Source organism: Adiantum capillus-veneris, chromosome 27 (assembly GCF_014529385.1).
Source record: "Adiantum capillus-veneris isolate H3 chromosome 27, ASM1452938v2, whole genome shotgun sequence".
NCBI lineage: Eukaryota > Viridiplantae > Streptophyta > Polypodiopsida > Polypodiales > Pteridaceae > Adiantum > Adiantum capillus-veneris.
The window spans coordinates 83,760,673-83,779,406 of record NC_140957.1 but is presented as its reverse complement, the minus strand read 5'-3'; the positions used below and the strand labels follow the sequence as shown (position 1 = coordinate 83,779,406).

The 18,734-nt window shown below is 42.3% G+C and overlaps 1 protein-coding gene across 2 annotated transcripts in view; it reads left to right on the top strand.

Annotated features, from left to right (window-relative positions):
* Nucleotides 1-1,706: 1,706 nt before the first annotated feature.
* LOC147422291 (uncharacterized) overlaps nt 1,707-18,734 on the top strand; it is a 33,561-nt gene continuing 16,533 nt past the window's right edge. The window contains exon 1 of one of the 2 annotated variants that reach the window (XR_015186810.1): nt 1,707-3,554. Coding sequence is in view for 1 of the 2 variants with exons in the window: in XM_086503316.1 (XP_086359442.1) it covers nt 1,786-3,558 (1,773 nt within the window). In the remaining variant the exon portion in view is untranslated. Of the gene's footprint in view, nt 3,559-18,734 lie in introns of those variants that run through there. The other variant, XM_086503316.1, reaches the window with a different exon arrangement.

The following is an 18,734-nucleotide window of genomic DNA, read 5'->3' as shown; positions in this document are numbered from 1 at the left end:
TATTTTCTAATTTTAAAATATAATATGTAAATGTACGATGTTTGTAATCCTCCTTACATTGAATGCTTCTACTATGATCTGCTGCAGTAATGCGCAGTGGCCTAACCAAAGATCATTTGGTATTTATGCACTTCTAAGTTTGAAATGAGATTGCACCTATGCCTTCTTCCAAGGTAATAGGTTTTTGGGGCAAGGTAAAGAAGGGAAAAAGCATTTTGGCTTTGAAGATAAGGGTGACACATGAGATTTGTTAGGCTAAAGGGCTCCATGAGGTTTTCAAAAAGGAAACCCATGGAGAAGGAAACCATGGCAATAAGTACGATCTTCAAATTTGTAAAGAGACAACTTGCACATGCCCAGATTTTCAAAATGGTGTAGCATGCAAACGATATCTTGCATGTAAGCACATACACTTTGTATTTTTGTGTGTCTTAAGTTTAAACCAGAATGAGAATATATTTATCCATTAACAAGTTATTAGCAAAGTTCAAGTCTTCAATGCACTAAGTAAGTTGTGCACTTATTCTATCATAGATATGTAAGTGGGTTTAAGGTTCACCTTCTTCAACAATGAAACCTGTTCTTCAATGTATAATTTACCATTGACCCTCTCCCATCTGCATGTTTGTAGTTTTGGATTCTAATGATAAAGGTTTATCGATAGCTTCAAGTTTTTGATACGATTTTGGAACACATCTTCCTTGGCTTGCTGAACATTATAGTGCACTATTTTGTAATGGTTTTTAATATTGTGCCAAAGGGAATGAAGTCGTTGGTATGTCACAACAACCATCTGTTAATGTTATCAGAAAAGGAAAAGCCTCTCAAGGGCCATAAAATGGCATTATCTTCGCATTTTAGCAGTCTACCCCCAGTACCTTGCATAGAGCAATAGTTTTTCAAGGGCTATAAAATGACATTATCTTCACATTTTAGGACTCTACACCCACTACCTTACACAGAGCATTAGTTTTTCACCATAATGTCTGACGACCTTGAGACGTCCATCGCGGCTGCTTTGGATGCCTTGGAGGCCATCACCAATAGCGAAGCAAGATATGGAGCTTAATGGTTCAAGCAGGCGGTGAAGGCAACAATAGAAATGTATGGCCTTTATCATATTTACATGGAGCTCAAGATGCACATGTTGCTAAAATTAATGAAAAGGGACAATTCTCCATCTCCTACTGAAAGATAGCTACGATCATCATAGAGGAGGATGAGGGCAGACTGAAGGAGAAACTAGAGCGCGTGGTGAATAATCTCTTGCCTACAACTTGAGCCGTTTAGAATTGACTGTGATCGCAACATATAAGTGCCATCTTATGCCCTACATGTCATACAAGATGTAACATATTCTATGAATAATGGATGTTTTTCTTTTTGAAGTTTTTACTTATAATGACTGTGGGGAGAGAGAGAGAGAGAGAGAGAGAGAGAGAAGAAGAAGAAGAAAGCCTACATGAGAGAGGCCTGCCTGACTCCCTCTTGAAAGAGCCTTGATGAGTGGCCAAAGAGAGAGACTCTTCAAGAGAAAGAGAGAGACAACCATCGCATGCCTTCTATTTCCAATGCTAGAGAGAGATTGGCATCTTTAGAGATTCCAGTCATAAATGCTGAAGCACTCTACTTTATATAGACGTCCTGGTCCTCACACACACACACTAACCGATCATCTCCGTGAAAATGATTAAAAGCTATGTTGCAAGTCGAAAAGCGATTAAACGTAAGTTTAACACAAAAAACAGTCACCAAAAAGACCTGTTACCTCCCTCGCTTCTCGTCATGGATCTTCTCGCACAGTACAAAGGGGAAGTGGACGAAGACGACACGGGCGGACCGCAGGCAGCACCAGAAGCAGCAGGGAGCCCCCTATCGTCGCCGGACTCATCACCTGTCCGCCTCATGGTCCTCAGTAAGTCTTGCGCTCCTGCTGTTGACGAATCCTTGTTGGCCCTTGCACCTGTAGACAAGTCGTCCATCACAGGTCCTGTCGATCCTTCACAGCGAAAAATCAACTTCAACCCTACTTATGATCAGCTATGGGCCCCTATCTCTGGTCCTGCTCACCCCTATTCCAAAGATGGAATTGCACAGGGCATGCGTAATCACAAACTAGGATTTGTGGAAGATGCTGCCATATCCTCCTTTATTTTTGATGAGCAATACAACACTTTCCACAGGTTTGGGTATGCTGCGGACCCTTCTGCAGATGTGGGTAGTAACATCATTGGCAATGGTGAGCTTGCCAAGGCAAATGATGTTGCCTCTGTTTATAACCTCCGGCAGAGCGAACACCGCAAGCGAAAGGCTCAAAGAAAGGCAGATAAGAAAGAAAGTGACGCAGATGAAGAGATGGATGCTGAGGCCGTTGAGGAAACTCAAAATCCTGCCTCTGAGCTTTGGCTGCTGAAAAATAGTAAGAGTCCTTGGTCTGGTAAGAAGGAAGGCTTGCAAACTGAGCTCACTGAGGAACAAAAGAAGTACGCTGAGGAGTATGCTCTGAAGAAGAGTGAGAAAGAGAAGGGCGACAATGTTGAAATTCAGGACAAAAGTACGTTTCATGGGAAAGAGGAACATGATTACCAAGGGAGATCGTGGATTGCTCCTCCTAAAGATGTCAAAGCATCAAATGATCACTGTTATATTCCAAAGAGATGGGTGCGTTCATGGAGTGGTCACACTAAAGGAGTGTCAGCCATTCGCTTCTTTCCAAAGTATGGGCACCTTCTCCTTTCAGCTAGTATGGACACAAAAGTTAAAATATGGGATGTGCATGGTAGCGGCAAATGCATGAGAACGTACATGGGGCATTCAAAAGCAGTCAGAGACATATCCTTTAACAATGATGGATCAAAGTTTCTAAGTGCTGGTTACGACAGGAGAATTAAGCTGTGGGACACTGAAACTGGTAGAGTTATTTCCACCTTTTCTACGGGAAAGATTCCTTATGTGGTAAGACTTCATCCTGACGAGGACAAACAATCTGTTCTTTTAGCTGGAATGAGTGACAAGAAGATAGTCCAGTGGGATATGAACACCGGTGAAATTACTCAGGAGTATGATCAGCATCTCGGGGCTGTGAATACCATCACTTTTGTAGATGACAACCGTCGGTTTGTGACATCTAGTGATGACAAATCATTGCGCGTGTGGGAGTTTGGGATTCCTGTTGTTATTAAGTATATCAGTGAGCCCCACATGCACTCCATGCCTTCCATCTCGATGCATCCAAACGGAAATTGGCTTGCAGCACAGAGTCTAGATAATCAAATTCTTATTTACAGCACCAGAGAAAGGTTTCGTCTCAATAAAAAGAAACGGTTTGCAGGCCACATCGTAGCAGGTTATGCTTGTCAGGTCAACTTCTCGCCCGATGGGCGCTTTGTTATGTCAGGTGATGGGGAAGGTCGCTGCTGGTTTTGGGACTGGAAGACATGTAAGGTTTTCAGGACTTTGAATTGCCATGATGGTGTTTGCATTGGCTGTGAGTGGCATCCTTTGGAGCAGAGCAAAGTAGCTACATGCGGCTGGGACGGGCTCATCAAATACTGGTAAGTTTTGTTTTGTCTATGTAATTCCTGTAGCTATCTTAGCTTCTGTTCGGAAATTCAATTATATTTATGTTTGTTTTAAGATTGGCATCTCCATGGATTAAGGGGCCCATTGGGGGGGGGGGGGGGGGGGGAATGTGCAGATTACTAAACATACATGTGGGGCATATTGTGACGCTTTTTTAATGTTGTATTCCATTGCATTCTAACCTAGTCATAGAGTTTGGAGGGGCCAAGCGTCTTTGATTGATGCTTTCTGATAGGAGTGGTTATTCATTTAAGTACCGTTCATTTGCTCAAACACCTGAGGCTCTCATTGTTAAGAAGAGTTTGGTGGTTTACAAAGACAGTCATCACCACAAAAGCTGATTTTAGTATTTCATAGCATTTTGTGGCCGGTTGAAAAGGTTTAGAACCTATGTATTAGTGTTGTGCATTTGTATGGTTTCCATGTATTCATTTTCCGATCCCTCTCTCTTAAGTGAGGGCCTCATTGTGGTTGTGCCCATGCTAGGAAGGGGAGCTTATGTTTAGGCTGGTCAATCAGGTTGTCTTCTTGTTTTGGTTTGGGCTTCTATTTTGAATATTTATGGAAGCTCCATGCCTCTTAGGATGTCACGTGCACATCTAACCCTATGTGTATGTGGACAAGCTACTTCATGACTAGGGTTCGGTTCGGTTCAGTTCAGTCAGCCTAGATTAGAAAGTGTTCTGGCACTTTTGTGAGTCTGTTCGCAGACCGTGCATGTCCAGACACTTAGAGTAGATGCATATCCTCTGGTTGCACACAGCATGACCATCAGATTTCCATCAGAACCCATCAGGAGCATTTTTACAGTGCATAGACCTATTTTCCCTATTTTAGCCATTTTTCACTTATTATTTTTAAGTGACTTTTGTTGGGAACTAGGTAGGGCAAATTTAGCAAGCAAGTATATAAGTACAACTAGCGTTAGCACAATCTTGCAGAAGAGGCAGCGGGAACCAAGGTTCAATAGGCACCTTCTCAGCAAGACCCCAAAGACACCTAGCGTTTTTGCAACAGCAAGGCCTAGCATTTTTTAGCAAGATCAGCCCCTGGCGTTTTGCATTGCAGACCAGCCCCGACATTAGCAGAAGCAGCAGATCCATAGCGTTTTTACAATAGAACTCATAACGAGCCCTAGCGTTTTTGCATCAGCAAGCAAGCCTAGCGTTTTGCAGATTCATCGCGACAAGACTCAGATTAGCACCAGCGTTTTCAGTTTTCAGCAGTAAGATCCCGCAGAACAAGTCCCGAACCTAGCAAATCTCACCTTCCCGCAGCAGACTCTTGCCACACGGTCAGATCCACCGAAGTTTGCAGTTTCAGCCCGGTTTCAGCGCGTCGTCGTTGCATCGTCTTCATCGCCGTTGTCATTGACATAGAGTCAGAATTCAGCAGATAAAGATTTGCAGTTTTCAGCCCTTAGCGTTTTCAGATTTCAGCCCGTCTCGTCGTCGTCCTCGTCGTCGTCGACATCGTCGGCAAGTTCAAAGCATTGTAGAGATTTGTGTAATCAATAGTAGACCGCTCTTGCCCTAGAAAGTGGGGCCTTTGGAGGAGGGTTTGACAACATTCTAGTGTCGTATTCTTCTCTCTCTATCTCTCAGTCTCAACACCTTCATTCACAGTGTTTACCATTCCGTAAGTAAAAAGAACCCTTGAGCACAGTTCGGAGCGCTCATCTTGAGCAAAGTTCAACATTCATTTCCGCTGCACCTTACATTGGTATTAGAGCTTTGGCAGTGTTCTGTATCACTCAAGGAAAGAACCACAACAACCACATTTTTTTTTTTGCTTGTTGAGGTCGCACGTAACCCAAGTCCTCTTGTGCGTGTCGATTTCTAATCTTGTTTTTGAAGAGTGACAGGAAACCCAAGAAAGAAGGGCTTGTCCTCCCCTTGTTTCCCTTTTCACTCATTGAGAGCGGACTGTGCACTTAGCGGCCTGCCAATCGACGTGAGGTGGAAAAAAGCAACCTTGGTGTGAGCGCAAGGCCGCCAAGGGGTGCGCCCGCGGGAAAGAGAAGAGCTTGGGTAAGAGAAGATCCTTCTCTAACACAGATTGCAAGCTAAAGAAGAACCTCAAGAGTCCGGACCATCAAGAACCTCAAGAACCCCAAGAACCCAAGAACCACAAGAACCCAAGTTCCTCGTGAACTTAAGAACCCAAGACTTTAGTGCATGGTCATCACCCGAAGCGGAATGGATACTTCGCATAGAGGTGATGAGCTGGAAGGGGCGAAGAAGAATTTTCCGCACCAGGAGGTTTTTCCGACCCTCCCCCTTCCCCATCTACGCCAAGGATTGCACTAACTCCTTTGGAGGCTTTCGACAAGATGATGATGGACAGGAAGTTACGCGAAGAAAGAACAGCAGAAAGAAAGGTAGCAATTGATTGTAAGTACCAAGAAAGAATGGAAGCCATAGCACGTGAATGCGAAGAAAGAAGGGCAGCCATAGAGCGTGAGCGCGAGCAAGCTTAGGGGCCAAGGAAAGAAGAGCCGAATTGGATTGCGAGCGCGAACAAGCGCGCTTGGCGGCCGAAGATAGAAGGATAGCCTTCGAGCGCGAGCACGCATGTTTGGTGGCGGAACAAAGAGCCCAACACATGCAAGAGTTGTTCCGACTCTTTTCTAGTGTGGAGGCGCAGATTGACAAGAATCAGGAGAAGGAGGCTCTCTCAGTCTTTTCTTCTCCGAAGCACCACACACATGATTTGCATGATCAAGATGTGATTATTCATGAGCATGATGATTTGCATGATCAAGATGTGATTATTCACGAGCATGATGGTTTAGTTGATACTTTGTCTAGCGAAGCTAACCTCATTGCAGATTCGATCAATCACGAAGACCCGATCTTGGCTCTTGAGTCGAGGTCCAAAGAACCGCCACAGGAAGATTCGATCAATCATAAAGACCCGATCTTGGCTCTCGAGTCGAGGTCTCAAGAACCCCCACAGGAAGTACTATGTGCTCGAATCATTAGTTAGCACGCATTGTTCGAGTGTTTCATTCGTGATGCTTTCGTGTATATTAGTCACCATCCTTACGTGATCCCTTTTCATAGGCATGACATTGTACAATGAACACGATTCACTCACTCATGAATGAGCACGGATGTATGCGGATTACTCATGACAAGATGAAATGTTTGCATTCAAGGAATTCACATTCCATGTCTCTTCCTTGGCATGACACAGTATCCGAAAGAGCACAAGAAGGATTGAGCATCAAGCATCGGCATTTTCATTGTGATTTGCAACAGTTGATAGATGTAGATCAGAAAGACAAGTTTCGAATCCATTGTTTGTGTGTGTTCGATGAACGGGTTGCCACTCCGTCTCTATGTTCATCTACATTGCATACACAGTCTTTTCGAAAGACTAGAATTTTTCCAGTCACTTTACATGGAATGGGTATGCTCATGTTTTTGTGTTGGAAGTGGTTTCAGGAATTTTCAACCTCGGAGATTCTTGAAGGAGGTAGACGCATGACTATAGACGAAGTTGAAGCATTGAAGGAGCCACAAATGACTTTGTGTGGCTTTCAGCGTCGCCCAGAGAAGCAAGCGTTGCAGACTTTTATGAAGTTCAAGTATCGCATGACCCACGCATCAGAGTGGGCCGGCGAAGAGTCCTTTCCAGGATTCTAGACGCTGTTGGCGATCTCCCTCGACGCCATATAGTTTGGTACCAATACCTCACTTTGAAAAGGAGGGGATGTCACGTGCACATCTAACCCTATGTGTACATGGACAAGCTACTTCATGACTAGGTTCAGTTCAGTTCAGTCAGCTTAGATTAGGAAGTGTTTTGGCACTTTTGTGAGTCCATTTGCAGACCGTGCATGTTTAGACACTTAGAGTAGATGCATATCGTTTGGTTACACACAGCATGACCATCAGATTTCCATCAGAACCCATCAAGAGCATTTTTACAGTGCATAGACCTATTTTCCCTACTCTAGCCATTTTTCACTTATTAGCTTTAAGTTACTTTTGTTGGGAACTAGGTAGGGCAAATTTAGCAAGCAAGTATATAAGTAAAGCTAGCGCTAGCACAATCTTGCAGAAGAGGCAGCAGGAACCAAGGTTCAACAGGCACCTTCTCAGCAAGACCCCAAAGACACCTAGCCTTTTTGCAATAGCAAGGCCTAGCGTTTTTCAGCAAGATCAGCCCTTCGCGTTTTGCATTGCAGATCAGCCCCGACATTAGCAGAAGCAACAGATCCATAGCATTTTTACAACAGAACTCAGAACCAGCCCTATCGTTTTGCATCAGCAAGCAAGCCTAGCGTTTTGCAGATTCATCACGACAAGACTCAGATTAGCACCAGCGTTTTCAGTTTTCAGCAGTCAGATCCCGCAGAACAAGTCTCGAACCTCGCAGATCTCACCTTCCCGCAGTGGATCCTCACCACACGGTCAGATCCACCGAAGTTTGCAGTTTCAGCCCGGAAAACGCAGATTTCAGCATCTGCATTTTCAACGCGTCGTCGTCATTGCCGTCATTGACATAGAGTCAGAATTCAGCAGATAAAGATTTGCAGATTTCAGCCCTTAGCGTTTTCATATTTCAGCCAGTCTCGTCGTCGTCCTCATCGTCGTTGACATTGTCGGCAAGTCCAAAGCATTATAGAGATTTGTGCAATCAACAGTAGATCGCTCTCGCCATAGAGAGTGGGGCCTTCGGAGGAGGGTTTGACAACATTCTGCTGTCGTATTCTTCTCTCTCTATCTCTGAGTCTCAGCACCTTCATTCACAGTGTTTACCACTTTGTTTGTGATCATTTGCACTCTCTCGCTAAAGGAACGGAAGGCTCTCCCTTCCATAAGTAAAAGGAACCCTTGAGCACAGTTCGGAGCACTCATCTTTGAGCAAAGTTCAACATTCATTTCCATTGCACCTTACATAGGACTACAAAATCCTTGTGAATCTTTGGACGAAGTTGTAGAGTTGCCTATTTTGGAATGTCTTTAGGGATGGATTCTTGCATCATTATTTGGGCATACATTCTGAGTAGTGTGATGGAGGCATTGCTTTGTGTCAGTCAAAGTCATTGAGACATTGCCACACTGATTCCGTGCTGAAGACTACAAGCCTATTGCTACAATTATGAAGACATGTTTGAAGCTTAGTCCTCAGGATGTTGGGAGATAACTTTAATGTCACTCTCTATTAGCAAGCTGTGGGTTGCATAATTTAGGCTCACAGTGAGTTGTTAGCTGCATAATTTATGTATGCAAAAATCAGAATGCAATCTCATAGGTGAGCAAATTTATGTATTGCCCAAGTCTAAGCATGGAAGGCAGTTAAACAAATCTCCCGCCACTTCAGCAGCAAGGAGGGATCATTGCCACCAGATTTCCTTCCTTTTTCACACTTCGATTGGACAGGTGGCTGTGACACATGATTTTGCACTAGTGGTTTTTGTTTCATGCTTGGCAACTCATGTATATCTCAATTGAGCAAGAAGCAGCGTACAACGACCAATTCCAAAAGCTAGCGTTAATAAGGTTGTCCATACTGGCTGCCACGTCATCATCTACCAGCTCTATTAGCGGAATTCCGTACACTGCCATGTGGCAGTTAGCGCAAAGCGCCGGGCATCCATACGGTTGCCACTCTAGCACTTTTTACGCAAGGATACTTTGTGTGTGTATGTTTAGGTCCCGCTTTATTATTTTGGGTCCCATTGGACGGAGTCCCATAAGTTGGTAACATCTCTTTTATTCATTTGCCCCCTCTTGGCAAGGACGTGTAAGTTGGTGAAAACTTCTTGTGTTGCTTCTACTTCGTGTTGCTTCTTCTCTTAGGGTTTAGGCCCCTCGGCTGGTGCTGCATGTCACAATCTTGGTCACCCCAAGACGATGAATCTGGCATGACACACGAGAGAATCACTTAAATACTTCACAATTTTAAAATCACTGTTCAATTTGGTCGACATGGCTCGACGTGGTTCTGTGCCTAGAGAGAGTGACCCCAAAGACTGGCGTCCCTTTTGGTATTTCTTTTATATTAATGCTTGAGCAAAGTTGTCATGTGCACATCTAACCCTATGTGTACGTGGACAAGCTACTTCATGACATGGGTTCAGTTTAGTTCAATTAGCCTAGCTTAGGAAGTGTTCTGGCACTTTTGTGAGTCTGTTCGCAGACCGTGCATGCCCAGGCACTTAGAGTAGATGCATATCCTCTGGTTGCACACAGCATGATCATCAGATTTCCATCAGAACCCATCAAGACATTTTTACAGTGCATAGACCTATTTTCCCTATTTTAGCCAATTTTCACTTATTATTTTTAAGTGACTTTTGTTGGGAAACTGGGTAGGGCAATTTGACAAGCAAGTCTATAAGAAAACCCAGCGCTAGCACTTTCTGGCAGAAGAGGCAGCAGGAACCTTGTGTTCATCAGGCACCTTCTCAGCAAGACCCCCCCGGGTGGAACTCCTAGCGTTTTCAGCCACAAGAACAACCAGCATTTTCAGCCTTGCAGAGCTTCCAACGTTTTCGCATAGCAGATCAGCCCCGGCAACAACAAGACAACATAAACCCTAGCGTTTTTGCAACAGAACACAGAACCAGCCCTAGCGTTTTTGGATCAGCAAGCAAGCTTAGCATTTTGCAGATTCATCGCGACAGATCCACAAGAAGCTTCAGCGTTTTCAGTTTTCAGCAATCAGAGCCTGTAGAACAAGTCCCGAACTTCGCAGATCTCACCTTCCCGCAGGAGATCCTCGTCGCACGGTCAGATCCATCGTAGTTTGCAGATTCAGCCCGGAAAACGCAGATTTCAGCATCTGCGTTTTCAGCGCGTCGTCGTTGCATCGTCGTCATCGACATAGAGTCAGAATTCAACAGATAAAGATTTGCAGATTTCAGCCATTAGCGTTTTCAGATTTCAGCCCGTCTCGTCGTCGTACTCATCGTTGTCGACATCGTCGGCAAGTCCAAAGCATTGTAGAGATTTGTGCAATCAATAGTAGACCGCTCTTGCCATAGAGAGTGGGGCCTTCGGAGGAGGGTTTGACAACATTCTGGTGTCGTATTCTTCTCTCTCTATCTCTCAGTCTCATCACCTTCATTCACAGTGTTCACTACTTTGTTTGTGTCCATTGCACTCTCTCACTAAAGGATCGGAAGGCTCTCCCTTCCGTAAGTAAAAGGAACCCTTGAGCACAGTTCGGAGCACTCATCTTGAGCAAAGTTCAACATTCATTTTTGCTGCACCTTACATTGGTACAACTCCCGAGGTTTCAGATGCCGTGAAGAGTGAGGCCCCTTGGGCCTATTTATTCCTACAAGGGATGCCCCAAAAGCAGAGTCCCAAAAGCTTCTAAACTCAAAAGCAAGTAGTAAAAGCATCTGATCTAAAATGTGCTAGAAAATTCAAAAAGCACTCGACGCAAATTACGCAAATCCGTACAGCTTGCCACATCAACTGTTAGCGTAGATCACGGAAATCTGTACTACCTGCCACATCAGCTTGTCAGTGCAGATTTCGAAAAGTTGCACTGTCTGCTGTCCTTACAGTTTTTGCTACGTCATCCATTTGTTCGTACAGCATGCTTCCACGTCATCATTTTGGGACATACCCCCCTCTTGAAAGAATTGAAATCGCCCTTGATCACGCCTGCAAAATCAGACATAAGCCATAAACCAGTTCAGTAGATACAAGTATCGACGCACTAGACGATACAAATCCATCACTTGTTCAAAGACGACAATCACATCACATTCACATCACATTCAGATCATATCACATAGAATCCATTCAATCTAGGACCATGATTCCTGGTAACATATTTAGCAATCGCATCTAGATCCGCACCGGCCCTCATTGATGTCTTCCTAGGGCTTCAATCTCTAGAATTGAGAGTGATGACCCTTCTAACCATAGAATTTTTGCTTATAGAGATTTCAAACGGAGATTGATTTACCTATCTAGAGCCATGGAATTGGGTTCTTTTTCTTATAAAATATTTGAAAGGTATAATATAAGGATCCTATTTAAGCTCTTGTATACCCTTGAGAACTACTCTTATGAAGATTTGGAGCTAAGAGAGTCTCATAGTACTCAACTTCGAGTACTGTTAGGCAAATTTCTGAAGTCCAAATGTCCTAGTCTGAAAAATCCCTTGGTTGGAAAGAAAGATTTGTTGATAACTATCTTTACCTCCCCTAACTTAGACAAGATTGGATTAAGCTCTATTTTGAGATCTCAAGAAGCTTTGGATGCTCTCCCTCCTTGTGTGAGAAAGGTATGGAACCAGCCTGTCGTAGCTTTCAAATATGTGAAAACTTTAGGACAAAAAACTTTCAACTATAGTGACATAGGACGTAATCTTAAAAAGCAAGAGAGGCTTGCAATCTCAAGTATTGATTGCCCTTGTAGTAAAACTGCCTTTTCTTCTTACGTAAATGGAGCTTTGGGTCATGTAGTTACTGCCGATTGTTCTATCTTTCCTTCGGATTCCTTGAAAGACCTTTTCTCAAGAGGTACTAAATATAGGCTCCCTTCCTCAAACGACTCTTGCCTTCTCAAAGCCATAGAAAAAGGAATTTCTAGTTTCGTAGTAAAGTTCGAGGAGTCTTTAGGAGTTCAAGGTATTTTTACCCATTGGAAGTCTGTAATCCTCAAGAAAGCTTCTTTGAAATTAGCATCTTGCTCTCGGAACGTTTCTTCAGGAAGGAACAACTTATCTTCTTCTGATCGTGATGCTCTTAGGAAATTTCATCGTGATTTTGTAATCTCTTATGTAGATAAGTGCTCTAATAACTTTGTTGTTACGTGCAAAAAGTTCTATTTAGAATGCTTGTTAGGTGAAGTAAACTCTCAGACTTACAGTGATTGTGATCTTTCAATGCAACAGGTTATCTTGAAACATCAAGACTTTTGTAAGTCTTTTGGTTTCAAGTGCCCGCCTAAAGTACCTTTTTTATATACCGTTTGGAAGTTCCACAAGAACCCTATAAAGCCTAGATTTATAGCTGCTTCTTGTAACACCTCTTTGACCGAGGTTTCCAAATGGCTTAATAATTGTTTCAAAGCCATTTTACCTAGCGTAAATGAATTGTGGAATAATATGCTAAAGGAAGCAGACGTACCTACCGATTCAAGTTGGATTTTAAATGATTCAGTAGGTGTGATTCCTGTTTTAAAGTTTTTGAACTCTTCAAGAAGCCTTAAGGAGAAATCTTCTTCTTTATGTCTTCAAACTTTTGACTTTACAACGCTATACACGAAGCTAGATTTGGAGGACCTTAAATTTAGAGTCAAGTCTCTTATTTCAAAAATTTTTGCGTACAAGCTTGAGAAGGATAGGTACAAGGCATTGCTAGTAGAAAAGTCAGCCTTGAACTTTGACTTCTTATGGCTGAAAAATAAGAATGTAGATGTAGACAAAGGAAGAAAGAGATTCACCAGGATTGTAGATGACATTGACATCATATCTTGGTTAGATTTTCTTTTGGACAATTTATATATAACCATCGGCGACTCTCTTTTCGAGCAAACAATTGGTATCCCTATGGGCACCAATTGTGCTGTTTTTCTTGCTAATTTCTTTTTTTTGACTTATGAGTTTGATTTTATGGAGCGTCTTGTCCTTGCTAACACTTGCCCAATATTTTTGCACAAGTTATGCAATGTAAGACGCTTTGTAGATGATCTTTTTGTCCCTGACGTTCCTTCTTTTCAAGATTTTATGTACTTGAATTCGAGTTGTGTAGGTGGAGGGATTTATCCCAAGGAGTTTTGTGAACTTAACTGTACCACAAATAGTGATTGTTGTGCCTTTTTAGACCTTAAGATTTTTCAGACTCCCTTGGGATTAGAAGTAGATATCTATGATAAGCGCCTTGAACCAGAATATGCCAATCTAAAATTCATCCGCATGCCTCACATTTCTTTGAACATTTCTCTTTTAGCTAAGTACAGTGTCATTTGCTCTCAACTATTTAGATTTTCTCGTCTTTGTTCTAGTAAATCTACTTTTGTTGTTCAATCTTGCCATCTTATTTCTTTACTAGTTGAAAAAGGATACTCATTCAAAAGAATCGTGAAAAAAGTTCGTTCATTTTTGCATCGTAGTAAGTTTATTTTTAGTGTTTCTTCCTTTGGAATGTTCAAGATAATCAGTAGTAAATTCAATAGAAGTGGGGAGCTAAAAAGCCCACTTATTGTTTGACTTAATAACACCTTATGTTGTTGTTTTGATCTTTAGCGCTTCTAGTATTTTCACTATAGCTTGACAATTGCTAGCCTTTATCATGGCTGAGTATGCCCATCACCTCCGGAGGGTGATAGAAACTCAGCTCGTTGGTTTTGTAGAGTACGTTCAAAGCATGAATGACCTCTATGTAAACCTGCACCTACTCTTGGGCACTGACGACGTGAGTAGGGATGTCATAGCTGTTGTCCAAGCTATGCATGATAAAGGTGATAATCTTATTCTTCCTGTTTGGACAAGCAGTGAAGTTGAGATCACATATTGTCAAGTTTGGTTCTTTGCTCTTCGTAGGTTTGTAGTAGTATTCATTTTTCGATTTCATATTTAGCTTACCTGAGGACTTAAGAATGTGTTCCGTTATAAGTTGTTGTGTGAAGTTTGATTTCAAGGATTAAGTTTTTAAGATGTCTTATCCTTTTTTTGCTTAAAGTTGAGTACTTGTTTTAAGCCAAGTAAGTTGCGTCAACTTATTTTACACATACCTTTCCTAAAAACATTTTTTAGTTAATAATGTTTTGTTTTATCTAGTTTTGTTTCGAAGCAAACAAAGTGATTTAGTTAGTTAGTTTGTTTGTTTTTGTTTTTCTTTTCTTTTCGTGTGTCCCTTGCTTTTATAGTTTTATGAGTCTTATAATTCGTGAGTTCAGACTATATTGAACTTATGAAGGTATATAACTAATCCCATATTGCGATCATGTCTAGAGATTATATTCTGATCTAGGACCATGATTCGTGGCAATTATTTAGCAATCGCATCTAGATCTGCATCGGATCTTACCGATGTCAGATTAACTAATCCCATATTGCAATCATGTCCATAGATTTCTCATGCCAAAATGCTGCAGTCATTTGGTCAATCATTTCATCTGCACTCAAACCCAGTAATCATTTCCGAGGATCCCAATCCATCAATCAGACACTGAGCTCATATTGAATAGAGTGTTTCAATCATTCAGTTCAAGCTGTATGGCCATCTCATCCCGTGGGAACTCTTGATGCGCTCACGACAGTTCCATTCAATCATTCATCATGATTCAAAATTCATGATTCTTATCATTATCGGGTCCATTTTGGAGCTATCATTGCTCCGAATTCATCATCATCTCATTCTCGATACCGTTATCTGTTCACAAATAGCAGGATCTGCCATAAACATTAGTTTCATACTTAAATCAAAGTCTATCATAAAAAAAAGTCCTATTTCATTCATAAATTCATAGAGCAAAATAATGCTAGTTCATTTATAATATTAAATCTAGTATCTATCTATCTTCAATCTGTCAGTTATTCTCATTCTTGTGTCTTTTTGGGGCACCGTGCAGAGATATGTCCTTGTTCTCCACATTCAAAACACTTTCCCCCTTTGAAATATTCATCTTTCTATTCTTCTGTCAGTCGAGATCGTGTATCTCTTTGTCGTCTGCTTCTGTTATGACTTGTGGAAGGTTCATCTAGTGGATACGTCATGTTATCGGAATGCATAGCAAATCCCCGCTTAGCATGTCCCATCAATTGTCGGACTTCTTCTCAAGGCAGTAATCTCGGATCCCTTTGGGAAGTCCACAACAAAACCGCTTGATTTGGTGCTTGAAACTGATCTTCTTAAAGGATGAAGCAGGTAGAAAAACATCCCAAAATCTCTCACAGTAAGTACCCAAGGGTTCTGTTTTGACCATCCGAAGATGATTCCAGTCAGTAATCACGTCCCGTTCATTTTCTTGTGTGAGCCACGAAGAAATAAACACTCTCTTAAAGTTTAGCCACTTTGTCGGTGCTTTTCTTAACAAAAGAGTGGACCACCACGTCCGTGCATTGCCTTTCAAAAAGGATGCTGCCCGTCTAATGTTGGAGTGCTTTGTATAGCGGCCTCCAAAAAATGCTATGTCAAACTATTGGATAAAGGCTAAAGCCTTAGAAGCATCTCGAAACCTTGAAAAGGTTTCAAATTACGGCATATCCCTCCGCTTAAATTCCTTGGTCTTTTTGCCCTTGTCTTCGAGAAAATCATATTGGTTGGCTTTGTAAAGATGCTTCCTTTTTGAGTAAAATGTATGGTCATCGGAGTTTGAACTCTCAGAGAATGAATCCTCATCAAAACTGTCCTTTTCTTGGTCTTATTCTCGATCTTTCCCAATCTTTGATTCTATTGTCGTTTCTTGCCCTTTCTGTCCTCATCACTCGAGTTAGAAGAGGATGAGCTGTTAGAAGAAGATGAGGACGAATAGGACAATCCTTCGAAACGTACATGCTTCTTCCGTTTTCTTGCATTCGCAAAAGAGGATTTTCGGCCCAAGTAACAAGGGAAGTCAGTTCCCTTGTTGCGTTTCTTCAATTTTTTCTCCTTTGACTCCAACAGTTGGTTGACTCGTATTTCAACAACGTCCTTGAGTTCATCTTCAATAAACATCTGTGGGATAGGAGGTTTCTTTAGGCTGGTTTTATTGGTGTATCAATGGCTTTCTGCCATGCGTATGCACTTTGTCTATCGGGTGTTGGGTCAAAAAATTTGCATATTGTGGATCCTTTGCAAACTTGAGCATCAGCTTTGTGCACTCATCAACCTGCTCTGTTGACGCTGCATCTCCATTAATTGATACTACGTAGGCCGAGGTGGCCTATATTCGTGATCTGCTACTCCATTCGAATTTTCCGTGCTGCCTCTCGTTTCAAAAGTGTCAGGAGGGTTCTTGTGATTCTTGCGGGATTCGTCGATTGAATCCATATGTGTCGCGGTAAGTGTAACAAACTTGGACACTCCCAAGTCAAGATTCTACCATGACACAACAGAGATTCATAATTGTACAAGAGAGTGGGAGGGTTCTCTCTCTTAGACTCTGCGTCCAGATGCTCTGAGGAGTGGGAGCCCTGCCCATCTATTTATTGATTACAAGGGATGCCAAAAGCAGAGCCCCAAAAGCTGCCAAATCAAAAGCCCTTAAAATAAAGCAATTCATCCCAAAAGCTGTAAGTAAATTCAGCCAGCGTAAATCCAGGGGAAATCCGTACGCAATGCCACGTTAGCAACAGACATCGTAAAAAGAGGATTTCCGTACAATCTGCCGTACAGCCTACCAACGTATTTTGCGGCGCAAATTCAAGAAGTGCCATCAGCCTGTTGGCGCTCTTTGCGGGCATGTACCCTGCTGCCAGTCATTGAGAGTGTGTCCGGGCATGCCACCTCGCCAGTTTGTGACATACCCCCCTCTTGAAAGCATTGTAATCGCCCTCGATTACGCCTGCAAAACAGACAGAGGCCATAAACTGTCTTAGTAGACATTGACTGTTAGTACCGACGCACTAGGAATAACACATCTAGCACATGTACCAATCGACAGTCACATCAGAGGACATCCCTTGACATCACGTCACATCACATGACAAATCACATTCAAAATTCATTTGGATCTTAGATCATGATTAATCGGCAATGTATTTAGCAATCGCATCTAGATCCACTCGGGACCTCATAGATGCTTGATTAACTAATCCTTATTGCAATCACGTCTATCGAGATCTTTCAGACCGAAATGCTGCAATCATTTCATCTATCAGTTCTTGCATTCAAAGAAGTTAAGTACAAATCAATTAGTATCATTTTCGGGAATTCCAGTTCATAAAGTCATACAGCAGAGTACTGTCAGCTCACAGTATCCCTGAAACTCAACAGACACGTCAATGACTTTAGTATCAAAAATCGGGGCAATTTGTTGATAAAGGAGTGGAGCGACTCCCCTCTTGTGCATAACTGCTGCACTAAATTCTGCCCAGCTGAGTTCGGGGTTCAATTTGGAATAGACTATGCTAAACCAAAGGCTTCAAGGTAAAGGTTCACAATCTGAGGAGTATCTGCGAGGTCCTCTTGCTCCATCCACTTTGCATCTAATGCGGGATAGTTCTTGAATTTAACCAAGAACTGTCTTATCGCTTTACCTTTTATCTTTCTATCTTTTTGTGCCAATATCTGTTCTGGAACGAGCATCTCCTCGTTTTCCTCCACTTTGGGTTGCTCATCTGGCTCCCATCATCCGGCACATCGCCTTTAAAAGGCTTCAGGAGACTTACATGAAAAGCATTGTGAATCCTCCAAGTATCGGGCAGCTTCGGTCTAAAGGAGACATCATTTATCTTTTTGGAAATCTTGAAAGGTCCATAACATCTCATGCTAAGCTTTGGAAAAAGCTGCTTCTTTTCCTTTTTCGTTCTCAGGCGTGCCTTCTCAAAACGTAAGAGCACCCAATCATTCTCCTTTAATTTCAAATCGCAACGATGTCGATCTGCTGCCTTTTTCGCTCCAAAAGAAAAACTTATTTTTCGTGCTTAGGAAGGGTGGAACCTTCGTAGCACCTTCAATAATCTCAAATGGCGCCTTCCCCATCAAAGAGTTGATCGTGTTATTGTAGGCATATTCCACCAAAGGTAAAAAAGAAACCCTTTCCCATGTAGTCTTCTAATCTTACGAAGAAGACTTCAACAAATCCAATACGACTGAATTTGCAATCTTAGGTGGCTCATTTGTCTGCGGGTTGAAAGACGACAAGAACTGCAACCGCGTGCCAATGTTCTCGTAAATAGCCTTTCAAAACAAACTTGTGAATCTGGGGTCTCTGTCGGAGACAATTGTCTTAGGTATGCCTTGTAATCTGAAGATCTGGGCCACAAACAATCTCGCTAAGTGATCTGGCTTGACTGTTTTCTTCATTGGAATGAAATGAGCTTGCTTGTTAAATCTGTCAATAACGCACTCTGTGTTCTCGGGAGATAAAAAATGAAATCCATTGCAATACTTTCCCAGGGGCGGGTGGGTATGGGTAAAGGTTGCAACAATCCCTATGCTTTATGCCTGTCAAACTTGACCTTCTGGCATACCAAGCAACTGTGTACAAAATCATCCATGTCCTTCTTGAGTCTCGGCCAAAAGAAGT